Below are 12,467 nucleotides of genomic sequence, written 5' to 3'. Positions count from 1 at the left end.
GGCTGACGTTTCGGGCCTGAAGAAGGGTCTAGGCCCGAAACGTCAGCCTTCCTGCTCCTCTGATGCTGCTTGGCCTGCTGTGTTCATCCAGCTCTACACCTTGTTATGTCCATTAAGAGAGAGGTCTGCGATTAAGGGAACGTAGATTTAAAATAATTGATAGGAAGATTAAAGGGAAGATGAGAAAAAGCTTTTTCACCCAGGGCATGACAGGGACCTGGAACTCACCTCCTAAGAAAGTACTTGAGGCAGAAACCCTCATCCTATTTAAAAGATGTCTGTACCTGCACCTCAAATGCTGTAAGCTGCTGGGCTTAAACACCAAGTGCCAGGGAGCGGGATCAGGCAGCTCGGCCAAAGCAGACATGATGAGCTAAACGGCCTCTTTCGGTGCTGTACGCTTTCTATGATTCGCTTACATAATCGTCCCATCACTTGCCGCTTTGCTTTGTGTGGGATCCTGCTGTGCGCAAATGAGCTGTCACGTTTCTTACATCCCAACAAAAGACTACACGACAAAAACTAACCGATCAACCCGAAAGCACTTGGGGACATCATGGGAATGTAGAAGGTGCTACGTAAATGCCATTTCTTCCTTACTGTTGCCTCCCGAAGTGTAGTCACTGCTGTCACATAGATATTTGATGTGAATGGGTTAGCACCTATTTAGAGTAATGGACGGGCAAGCGGTATCAAAGGGGTCAGCAAGACTTATTTCTAAGGGTAGAAGTTTTTTTTAAAATTTTACCTGGAAGTTTCCCACGACGATGAGGCCTGCAGCACAGATCCAGCAAGTGACCAGCGCTGCTGTGTTCAGTAAGGAGTTCTGGTGTCTCTCCATCACCTGAGCGTAACGTAACAAACCCACCAACATCACTGAAACAAAAAGACACGTGTCACTTCAGCTGCCCCGTCGTTTATCTGGAACATCTCACATGATGAAGACAAGGTGGAATGAACCCAAAAACAAAAACCTCTTTTCTGTCAAAGTGGATCACGGAGGGATCCATCCAGCCAATGCTCCTTGTTTGTGCCACCTACCCTTTACTCATCTGACAGTTGTTTACCATGAAGTAAAACAAACATTGTGTAGCTTTCCTCAAGAACTCCTCCAAACATCCAAATTAGGAGCAGCCGCTTGAGCCATTCTATAAGATCACAGATGTTTTAATGAGGGCCTCAACTCCACTATCCCGGCTGCCCCTATACTCTTTGACTCCCCATCAACCAAGAATTTATTAACTCAGCCTTAAAAGTATTCAGTGACTCAAACTCCAGCTGTTCTCTGGGGAAGAGCTCCACAGAAGAAAGATCCTGAGTGGACTTGACTGGATAGATGTGGAAAGGATGTTTCCTCTTGTGAGAGTATCTAGAACTAAAGTTTAAAAATAAGAGGTCACCCATTTAAGACAGGCATTGAGAATCTTTGGAATTTCCTCTCTCAAATGGCAGCAGATGCAGAATCGTTAAATATTTTTTAAGGCCGATGGAGATAGATTCTTGATGACCAAGAAAGATGAAAGATTATCGGGAATATGCAGGAATGTAGAGATAAGGTTAAAATCAGATCAGCCATGATCTTATTGAATGACAGAACAGGCTTGAAGGGTTGAGTAGCCTGCGGTTGTTCCTCGTTCAGATCTTTGTACCTTCCTAAGCTCCAAGAAAAAAAAATTAACGTTTCAAGTCTGGTATGACTCTGCTTCAGAAATGAAGAACTAGTTCAAAAGAACAGTCATATCAAACTCAAGACATCAACCCTCTTTCTCTCTCTACTGATGTTGCCAGATCTGCTGAGTTTCTTGAGCATTTTCTGTTTTTATTTCAGATTTCCAGCATTCACAGTATTTTGTTTTTATTTGAGAGACGAATTCTCAGTCTGTTGAACCATATCATGGGCACTCCGTCTGTCAGCAACAAGTCCTTAAGTCTCCTTGAGATTCCTTGCCTTTCGACTCTGCAACTCAGTAGGGAGCACTCTCACCTGATTCAAAATGTTAAGGGGCTCAAATCCCAAACCAGGACTTGAGCACAAAAATCAAAACTGATGCAGCCAAGTGAGGGAGTTCTGCACTGTCAGAGGCGTTTTCATTTTCAGATGAGATTAAATCTGCACTTTCAGGAGGACGAAGGGAATCAAAGGCACTCTTTCAAACAGAGGTGGGGTTCTCCACAAAGTTCTGGTCATTACCATATTGCTGTCTGTGCGAGCGTGCTGTGAGCACATGGGCTACTGTGTTTCCTACATTGCAAAAGTGACTATACTTCAAATGTATTTCATTGGCGTTAAAGAGCTTTCAGAGACCTCCAGTGATTGAGAAAGGCGCTGTAAGAAACTGGAAAGCTTTGAATTTCTACAATCATTATTTATTGCTCGACAGATATCCATTGTGGCATTTGAACAGGAAATTACTGCGATGGGTTTTCCGGACCATATGCAGCAAATGTGGTGGCTCTTGTGGGTGGGGTGCAGTGGGAGCACTGTAGGAGGTGGGGAGCAGTTGGAACAGGAGGAAAGTACAATGAAAGCAACGTGATCAATTTAAATGGATGGACAGACAGCTGGGTTTTCTCAACAATATAATGCCTTCTGTTTAAATTTTCAAAAGTTCGCTACACCCAGGTAATCAGGGGCAAGAACAGGTACATTCTCACCACTAAATTAAGTCACGGTTGGCTCCTTTATAGCGACTCGAAAATGTTGGGAAATGTTCCACGACTATTCACTGAAGGAACTGGAAAGTGAAGGAGACAATGGCGTAGTGGGATTATCACTAGCCTCTTAATCCAGAGACGGTGGTAGCGTTCTGGGGGCCCAGATTTGTATCCTGCCATGGTAGATGGTGGAATGAGAAATCAGTAACATTCTGGATTTAAGATTCTAACAATGACCGTGAAACCATTGTGAACTGGCAGAAAAATCCATCTGGTTCACTAATGCCCTTTCGGAAAGGAAACCTGTTGTCCTTACCTGGTCTGGCCTACATGTGACTCCAGACCCACAGCAATGTGGTTGACTCTTAACTGCCCTCTGGGTAATTAGGGATGGGCAATAAATGCTGGCCTAGTCAGCGACACCCTCATCCCATGAATGAATTTTTAAAAATGTCACAGTACCAAACAGGAGATAAGGCAGACGAAACAAATGCTTTGTTAAATCAGAATCTAGAATTCGTAGAGCACCTGTCGCAACCTCAGGATTGCTCAAAGTATCTCACAGACAAATAAGCTCTGTCTTAAGTGCAGTCATTATTGAGACATAGCAATGCTCATGAGAGAATTATACCTATCTAGACAATTAACGTCATTCACCCTTGGAATCCTAATACCAGCAAAAACTTACTCATCAGCAATTTGTACAGCAAAAGCCAATTCCATTATTCCCTCTAGCTGGTTTGTGAGCTGTGACCTATTGCTTCAGAAATTGTCCCGACTGCTCCTAAATGGCCTCTATTCTCTTAATGGTGTCTTCTAAAATGGAGCTGCATCGATGACTCATAGATCATCCAATTAACAAATTCTGTACTTACTGGAAGTGGATTACCAACGTTTGACAAAACCTTCCCGGTTCTGTCAGATACGGAGATCCTGTTGGGGGACCGTCAAACATGTACAGCAAAATCTGAGGAATGTAAGAGATTAAAGATAGCTCTAAGCCCACCACCTAGTAGCTCAGTGCTAAAAATGTGCCTTCAGTCCACCTCTACACTCTTGCCCACATTCCTCCTGGGTTCTCTCCTCTCTCTGAGTTCCAGCCTATCTCCACTCCATTTTATTCATTTCCTCTTCATCACTTCCGTTATAATATTCGCAAAAGTGATTTTCCTTTCAGAAAGAACATCATTAGCTGTAAAGATTATGAGCAGAACTATATATTTACTTGTTCTTTTTTTCATTTCCTGTTCTCTGTAATATTCTAAAGCAATAACTTTTTCTCTTGAATTAATTCATGGACTATGGGCTTCCCTAGTAAAGCCAATAACTTTTGTCAATCTCTACTTAAGAAGGTGGTAATGAGCCACCTTCTTGACTACAACTGAATGGCTTGCTAGGCCGTTTCAGAAGACATTTAGGAGTCCACTACATGTAGGTCAGACCAGATAAGGACAGCAAATTTCCTCTCCTAAAGAAAACTAAGTGTACCAGATGGGTTTTTATGACAATCCAGTAGTCTTTTTGGTCTAGAAACCGCAAATAGCCCTCAAGTGGGAACCTGGCTACGGTTATATAATGAAAAGATTACTTCTACTGAATTTCATTCTATTCCTCTGTCCCTACAGCCTCTTTGTTTTGTGAAAGTAGAAAATGACTTGACATTTTGTGAGGTGTATCCACTACAACTCCCAAGATCTCTTTGTTGATTGCCTAGATCAATATTGTTCCACTTATCTTGCACTTCCTCTGAAATTCCACATTCCTAAATGCATGATACATACGTTTAGATTCCCTACAGTGTGGAAGCAGGCTACTCAGCCCATTCAGTTCACACCGACTCTCCAAAGAGCATCCTGCCCAGACCCACCCCATCCCCTGCAACCTTACATTTCCCATGGCTGATCCACCTAACCTGCACACCCCGAACACTGTGGGCAATTTAGCACAGCCAAACAACCTAGTCTGCACATCTTTGGACTATGGGAGAAAACCGGAGGAAACCCACGCAGACACGGGGAGAATGTGCAAACTCCACACAGACAGTTGCCTGAGGGTGGAATCAAACCCGGGTCCCTGGCACTGTGAGGCAGCAGTGCTAACCACTGAGCCACCGTGCTGCCCTTTCTGACTTCATTAAACTCCCTTAACCCTGAGTACAAGGAAATATTTGCTCAAAAAGTTTTACCTGATCAACATTTCCCAAATATTATAACACCTGGACGAGGGCAACCTTATTATCCAAAGTCTCAAAGCCTTTGAAATGTGGATAGACAGAATGTTTAGCATCAAGAACTGAAAATTGAACCATTTTGTCTGAAAAGATGCAATAAAATGCACTGCTTGAAGGTAGAGTCAATGGGAAGAAGAGGTGAGGTAGACAGAGTTTCCTGGACAAGCAACATCAAGGAATGGGCGAACAGGAGGCAGTGAGGACAGTGGAAGTGGTTGGTGTAATATTCCATTCAACCCTCGATGAGAGGAAGGAGTCTGGAAAAAGACCTCCCATCAAACAATTGTCTCACTGTCCTTGTTCAACTAGGCCAATTGGGTATTGTCACTGCTTCTCATATTAATCATGAGATAGGTACATAGCAATAGATTTCTAGACATTAAAGATATCACGGGATATTAGAATAGTACAGGAAAATGGTATTGAGGTAGAAAATCAGACATTATCTAGATGGATAACACAGGTCAGATGGGCCAAATGGCCTATTGTTTCTGTTTCCTATATTTCTATGAGTTTAAAAAAAAATATGCTTTTCTCTTTTTTGGTTCCTCCAATGCCACAACCCATGTGCTGCTGGGTAAATGTGTTGGTGGGGGTTTGGAAGTGAGACAAAATTTGGTGGGGGAAAACCAACAGGGGTGCATGATCTGTTTAGTCTGCTCAGACCTCCTGACCTCTGATGACTGTTGCTCTGCGTGATTGCAACTGACATCTTTTGGCAGCATCTTCCTCAGTATCTGTCCCAAGATTGTACTGAAAAGAGTTTCTGGAGACTCCGTTCTTGGCCGCAAGACCTTACTCAACAAAAGATGAAGAGTTCACTGGATTGAGCCTCAAGTTCAATGCCTTGGGCTTTTGCAACTCATGACCTTTCAAGAAATAAAATTAGGGGCAGGCCATTGCCTAGTGCTGTTTTTGCTAGACTATTAATTCAGAAACCCAGCTAATGATCTGAGGACCCGGGATCGAATCCCACCATGGCAGATGGTGGAATTTGAATTCAATAATTAAAAAAAAATTCTGGAATTAAGAATCTACTAATCACCATGAAATCATTGCCGATTGTCAGAAAAACCCATCTGGTTCACTAATGTCCTTCAGGGAAGGAAATCTGCCACCTTCACCTGGTCTGGCCAATATGCGACTCCAGACACTCAGCAATGTGGTTGACTCTCAATTGCCCTTTGAAATGGCCGAGCAAGCCATTCGGTTGTACCGATCACTACAAAGTCTCAAAGAAATGAAATCGGACAGATCACCTGGCATTGACCTACGCACTGGAAAAGACAACAGCAGAAATAGCCCTGTCAATCCTGCAAAGTCCTCCTCATAACAGCTGAGGGTTAGTGCCAAAATTGGGAGAGCTGTCTCACAGACTAGTCAAGCAACTTCCTGTCACAGACATACTCACAGAATCATACCTTATAGACAATGCCCCAGACACCATCATCACCACCCCTGGATATGTCCTGTCCCACAGGCAGGACAGACCAAGCAGAGGGGGCAGTACAGTGGTACACAGTCGGGAGGGAGTTGCTGTAGGAGTCCTCAACATTGACTCTGGACCTCACGAAGTCTCATAGCTTCAGGTTAATCATGGGCAAGGAAACCTGCTGATTACCACATACAGTCCTCCCTCAGCTGATGAATCAGTACTCCTCAATATTGAACTACACTTAGAGGAAGCACTGAGGATGGCAAGAGCATAAAATGTACATGGGGTGTGGGATTTCAATGCCCACCACCAAGAGTAGCTCAGCAGCAGTACGACTGATCGAGCTGGTCGGGTCCTAAAGGATATAGCTGCTAGACTGGGTCTGCGGCAGGTGGTGAGGGAACCAACAAGAGGGAAAAATATACTTGACATGGGCTAATGGTAAGATTCTTGGTAGTGTGGATGAGCAGAGAGATCTCGGTGTCCATGTGCATAGATCACTGAAAGTTGCCACCCAGGTTGATAGCGTTGTTAAGAAGGCGTACGGTATGTTAGGTTTTATTGGTAGAGGGATTGAGTTTCAGACCCATGAGGTCATGTTGCAGCTGTACAAAACTCTGGTGCGGCCGCACTTGGAGTATTGCATACAGTTCTGGTCACCGCATTATAGGAAGGCTGTGGAAGCATTGGAAAGGGTGCAGAGGAGATTTACCAGGATGTTGCCTGGTATGGAGGGAAGGTCTTATGAGGAAAGGCTGAGGGTCTTGAGGTTGTTTTCGTTAGAGAGAAGAAGGTTAAGAGGTGACTTAATAGAGACATACAAGATGATCAGAGGATTAGATAGGGTGGACAGTGGGAGCCTTTTTCCTTGGATGGTGATGGCTAGCACGAGGGACATAGCTTTAAATTGAGGGGTGATAGATATAGGACAGATGTCAGAGGTAGGTTCTTTACTCAGAGAGTAGTAAGGGCATGGAATGCCCTGCCTGCAAAAGTAGTAGACTCACCAACTTTAAGGGCATTTAAATGGTCATTGGATAAACATATGGCTGATAATGGAATAGTTTAGGTCAGATCGGCTTCAGATTGGTTTCACAGGTTGGCGCAACATCGAGGGCCGAAGGGCCTGTACTGCGCTGTAATGTTCTATGTTCTATGTTCTATGTTCTATGACCTCATCCTTACCAATCTGCCAGCTGCAGATGTATCTGTCCATGACAGTATCGGTAAGAGTGACCATCACACAGTCCTTGTGGAGACCAAGTCCCACCTTCACATTGAGAATAATTTCCATCGTGTTGTGTGGCACTATCACCGTGCTAAATCGGACAGACTTTGCACAGATCTAAGTCTGGGCATCCATGAGGCACTGTGAGCCATTAACAACAGCAGAATTGTACTCTAGCACAATCTGTACCCTCATGACCTGGCATAACCCCCACTCAACCATTACCATCAAACCTGGGGATCGACCCTGGTTCAATGGAGAGTGCAGGAGGGCATGCCAGGAGCAGCACAAGGTATACCTGAAGATGAGGTATCAACCTGGTGAAACCACCAAACAGGCCCACCTGCACGCCAAACAGCAAAAGCAGGAAGTGATAGAGCTAAGCAATCCCACAACCAACGGATGAGATCTAAGCTCTACAGTCCTGTCACATCCAGTCATGAATGGTGGTGGACAATTAAACAACTCACTGGAGGAGGCTCTACAAATATCCCCATCCTCAATGATAGAAGAGCCCAGTACATCAGTGCAAAAAGATAAGGCTGAAGCATTCGCAGCAATCTTCAGCCAGAAGTGCTGAATGGATGATCCATCTGGGCCTCCTCCAGTGGTCCCCAACATTACAGATACCAGTCTTCAGCCAATTCAATTCACTCCATGTGATACCACAAAACAGCTGGAGACACTGGACACTGCAAAGGCTACAGGCCCTGACAACATTCCAGCAATAATACTGAAGATTTGTGCTCCAGAAATTGCCGCTCCCTTAGCCAAGCTGTTCCAGTACAGTTACAGCACCGGTATCTACCTGACAATATGGAAAATTGCCCAAGTATGTCTTGTATACAAAAGCAGGACAAATCCAACCCGGCCAATTACCGCCCCATCAGTCTCCTCTCGATCATCAGTAAAGTGATGGAAGGTGTCATCAACAGTGTTATCAAGCAGCACCTGCTCAGCAATAACCTGCTCAGTGACGCCCAGTTTGGGTTCAGCCAGGGCCACTCCGCTCCTGATCTCATTACAGCCTTGGTTCAAACATGGACAAAAGAGCTGAATTCCAGAGGTGGGGTGAGAGTGATAGCTCTTGATATCAAGGCTGTACATGACCGAGTGTGGCCCTAGCAAAACTGGAATCAATGGGTATCAGGAGACAAACTCTCCGGTGGTTGGAGTCATACCTAACACATAGGAAGATGTTGGAGGTCAGTCACCTCAGCACCAGGACATCTCTGCAGGAGTTCCTCAGGGTAGTGTCCAAGGCCCAACCATCTTCAGCTGCTTCATCAATGACCTTCCCTCTATCATAAGGTCAGAAGCAGGATGTTCGCCGATGATTGCACAATTTTCAGCACCATTTGCAACTCCTCACATACTGAAACAGTCCATGTTCAAATGCAACAAGATCTGGACAATATCAAGGCTTGGGCTCACAAGTGGTTAGTGACATTCGAGCCACACAAATGCCAGGCTGTGACCATCACCAACAAGAGACAATCTAACCACCACCCCTTGACATTCAATGGTGTTACCATCACTGAATTCCCACTATCAACATTGACCAGAAATTCAACTGGATTCACCACATAAACACAGTGGCTACAAGAGCAGGCCAGAAGCTAGGAATACTGTGGCAAGTAACTCACCTCCTGACCATCTTCAGTCACAAGGCAGGAGTGTGATGGAATACTTCCCACTTGCCTGGATGAGTGCAGCCCTAACAACACTCAAGAAGTTTGACACCATCCAGGACAAAGCAGCCCCCTTGATTGGCACTACATCCACAAGCATCCACTCCCTCCACCACCGACGCTCAGTAGTAGCAGTGTGTATTATCTACAAGATGCACTGCAGAAATTCACCAAAGATCCTAGACAGCACCTTTCAAACCCACGACTACTTCCATCTAGAAGGACAAGGGCAACAGACATAAGGGAACACCAGCACCTCCAAGTTCCCCTCCAAGCCACTCACCATCCTGACTTGGAAAATATATCGCCATTCCTTCACTGTTGCTGGGTCAAAATCCTGGAATTCCCCCACTAATGACATTGTGGCTTAACATACAGCAGGAGGACTGCAGCGGTTTAAGAAGGCAGCTCATCACCACCTTCTCAAAGACAACTAGGGATGGACAAGAAATGCTGGCCAGCCAGCGACACCCACATCCCACAAATGAAGAGAAAAAATAAACTGGGGAGCTGAAAGACTGGATGCGCTATGACCTGGGTGTCCTGCTACTTCCTTCTCCAATCTGCATTCCTACTGGGACAAAGTTCTTCTCAGGCCCAGGCTCTCACAAACCAGAAACTAACGGGTGATATCTGTCAGTGGATTCAAACCAGGGTTAGAATGGCAGAATCCCTACAATGTGTAAGCAGGCCACTCAGCCCACCAAGTCCATACCGACACTCCAAAGAGCATACCACCCAAACTGACCCCTTACCCCATATCTGTAACCCTGCATTCCCCATGGCTAATCCACCTAACCTGCACATCTTTGAACTGTGGGAAGAAACTGGAACACCCAGAGGAAACGCAGGAAAGATGATGGCTTAGTGGTATTATCGCTAGACTATTAATCCAGCGACTCAGATAATGTTCTGGGGACCCAAATTCAACTCCCCGCCATGGCAGATGGTGGAATTTGAATCCAATAAAAAAACTGTGGGGATGAGAATCTACTGGTGGCCATGAAACCATTGTTGATTGTCAGGAAAAACCCATCTGGCTCACTCATATCCTTCAGGGAAGGAAATCTACCATCCTTACCTAGTCTGGCCTAGATGTGACTCCAGGCCCACAGCAATGTGGTCGATTCTCAACTGCCCTCTGAAATGGCTTAGCAAACCATTTAGTTGTACCGATCGCTACAAGGTGGCAAAGCAAGAAGGCAGCTCACCACCACCTTCTCAAGGGCAATTAGGGGCAAGGCAATAAATGCTGGTCAGCCAGTGATGCCCACATCCCACAATATGAATTTTAAAAAAAGGCATGGAGAGAATGTGCAAACTCCACACAGACAGTTACCCAAGGGTGGAATCAAACCCGGGTCCCTGGCGCTGTGAGGGAACAGTGCTAACCATTGAGTTGCCATGCCACTTTTGGGTTGTTCAAATAAAAACTAAGAGACATTGACTTGCTTGTATGGAGAATTTATTGGCTATCTAAGTCTGGCAGCTGTATCCACAGTAACAGCTGTTCCCTTCATATATATGTAGACATCAGTTAATTAACAGCCGTAACCTGTCTCCCGTCTAACCTTAATTACTTCTCCGTTTATTCATTTAAGTTACAACATTGAAAAGACTTTTGGACAGGTACTCGGATAGGAAAGAAATAGGAGGATATGCGCCAAGCGCAGGCAAGTGGGACTAGTTTAGTTTGGGAAACTCGGTCAGCAGGGATGATTTGGATCGAAGGTTCTGTTTCCATGCTGTATGACTCTATGACACATTGTTGTGGAAACTATTGATGTCTTCCCCTCTAATCCATAGCAGGAAAATTCCTGACATGCATCCTCCCGAATTGCCTACTTCTGAGAAAATCCTCCCACAGAGAAAATTTGGCTATACATCTTCCAGAATAACCTCCGACATTGTCTTTGTCACCAGAGAAATTCGCGGAAAATGTCAAGGGCACCACAAGGGACTCTCCATTGCACTTATCAACTGGACCAAAATTTAACTCAATAAACCACAAGGTTTGTCGATTGTGCTCTAAAGATTTGGATGTTGAAAAAATGTCGTCGAAGTCCTGCAACTGCTTCATGACAATATGAGTGGAACTGTCTTGAGTGGGGAATTTGATACAGACATCTTCAAAATCCAGATCAAGCAAGTCTGTATGATTGCACGTACTGTAGCATGGGGCATATTTACCTGACAATGGCTCTTCACCTCATTAAAGATCAACTGCCCTCTGGTGTCAGCATTAAAGACCACCAAGTAGAAAATTCTTCAACTTCAGTCAGCTCCATGCCAGAACCAAAACTGACCACCAGAGACATATACAATGTACAGTTTGCATGTAACTACAAAGGCATTGCCCACTCTGTACCAGGAGAGCAGTTGCTGTCACTACACTCCTGAACTGAAGCGAGACCTGATCTGTATATCAGTGACACATAAAAGAACCAGAAACATTCCATCAACAAGACCACCACCTGCAACCACACCCCGCCCCAACCCGTCAGATCCTCCAAGTTCAATGGGAGGATCATCGATCAAACACTAGGCCAGTTTCACAAGCAGTAAGAAAGAACACTTGCAAGATCAATTCCAACAGATTAGAATCTGCATCTTCCTCCAACCCCAGTCCCCAGATCCTGATTTCTTAATTCTCAAATGGCCAACTTTCCAGAGGACAGAGAAACTGCGAAAAAACCTCTCTGAATCTCACCTTGAAACATAGCTGCATTGGCATTAACGAGCAGAAGGACCTTGCTAACAATCATTCAACATGGCAACAACTTGTCCATCGACTTGCATCAATGTTTTAAGTTCAAAAATCTTAACGATGAGGCAGAATCGCAGCAGGGAAGTTTTGAAAAAAAGGAACTGATTCCTACACTGCAGATTCCAGTGCCTGCTGGAACATCCTGCCCCATGATCTTTTGTGACTTCTTTGCTAGGCTAAATGTTGCCATATCATGTAACTCTCCAGTGTGCTTCGCTGTTTGGTGTGATCGGAGACTCAGAAATCGCCCTGTTCAGTCTCATGAAGACATTCAGCAGAAACTCACAACAACCTCAAATTAAGGGACAATGAAGATTGCTGCAAAGTAGGAAATACGGCAACCAATTTGTCCACATTGACCTCCCATAAACAGCAATCAGATATTAAAAAAAACAGGTCCTGTAAGTGCTGGAAAATGAATAAATAGAGCTCCCTTACTCTCCTTTAAAGAGGTGTCACTC

General features: G+C 44.7%; 1 protein-coding gene across 2 annotated transcripts in view; it reads right to left on the bottom strand.

The window, feature by feature from the left end:
* LOC109923371 (transmembrane protein 150A-like) overlaps positions 1–12,467 on the bottom strand; it is a 95,414-nt gene that overhangs the window by 22,051 nt on the left and 60,896 nt on the right. For both annotated transcript variants that reach the window (XM_048616432.1, XM_048616434.1), the window contains one exon: positions 749–876. In XM_048616432.1, the coding sequence (XP_048472389.1) occupies positions 749–876 (128 nt within the window). The remainder of the gene's footprint in view (positions 1–748; positions 877–12,467) is intronic.

The sequence above is a fragment of the Rhincodon typus genome, chromosome 34 (assembly GCF_021869965.1).
Source record: "Rhincodon typus isolate 14 chromosome 34, sRhiTyp1.1, whole genome shotgun sequence".
NCBI lineage: Eukaryota > Metazoa > Chordata > Chondrichthyes > Orectolobiformes > Rhincodontidae > Rhincodon > Rhincodon typus.
The sequence above is the reverse complement of the archived record's forward strand: the minus strand, read 5'-3'. Positions and strand labels throughout refer to the sequence as shown.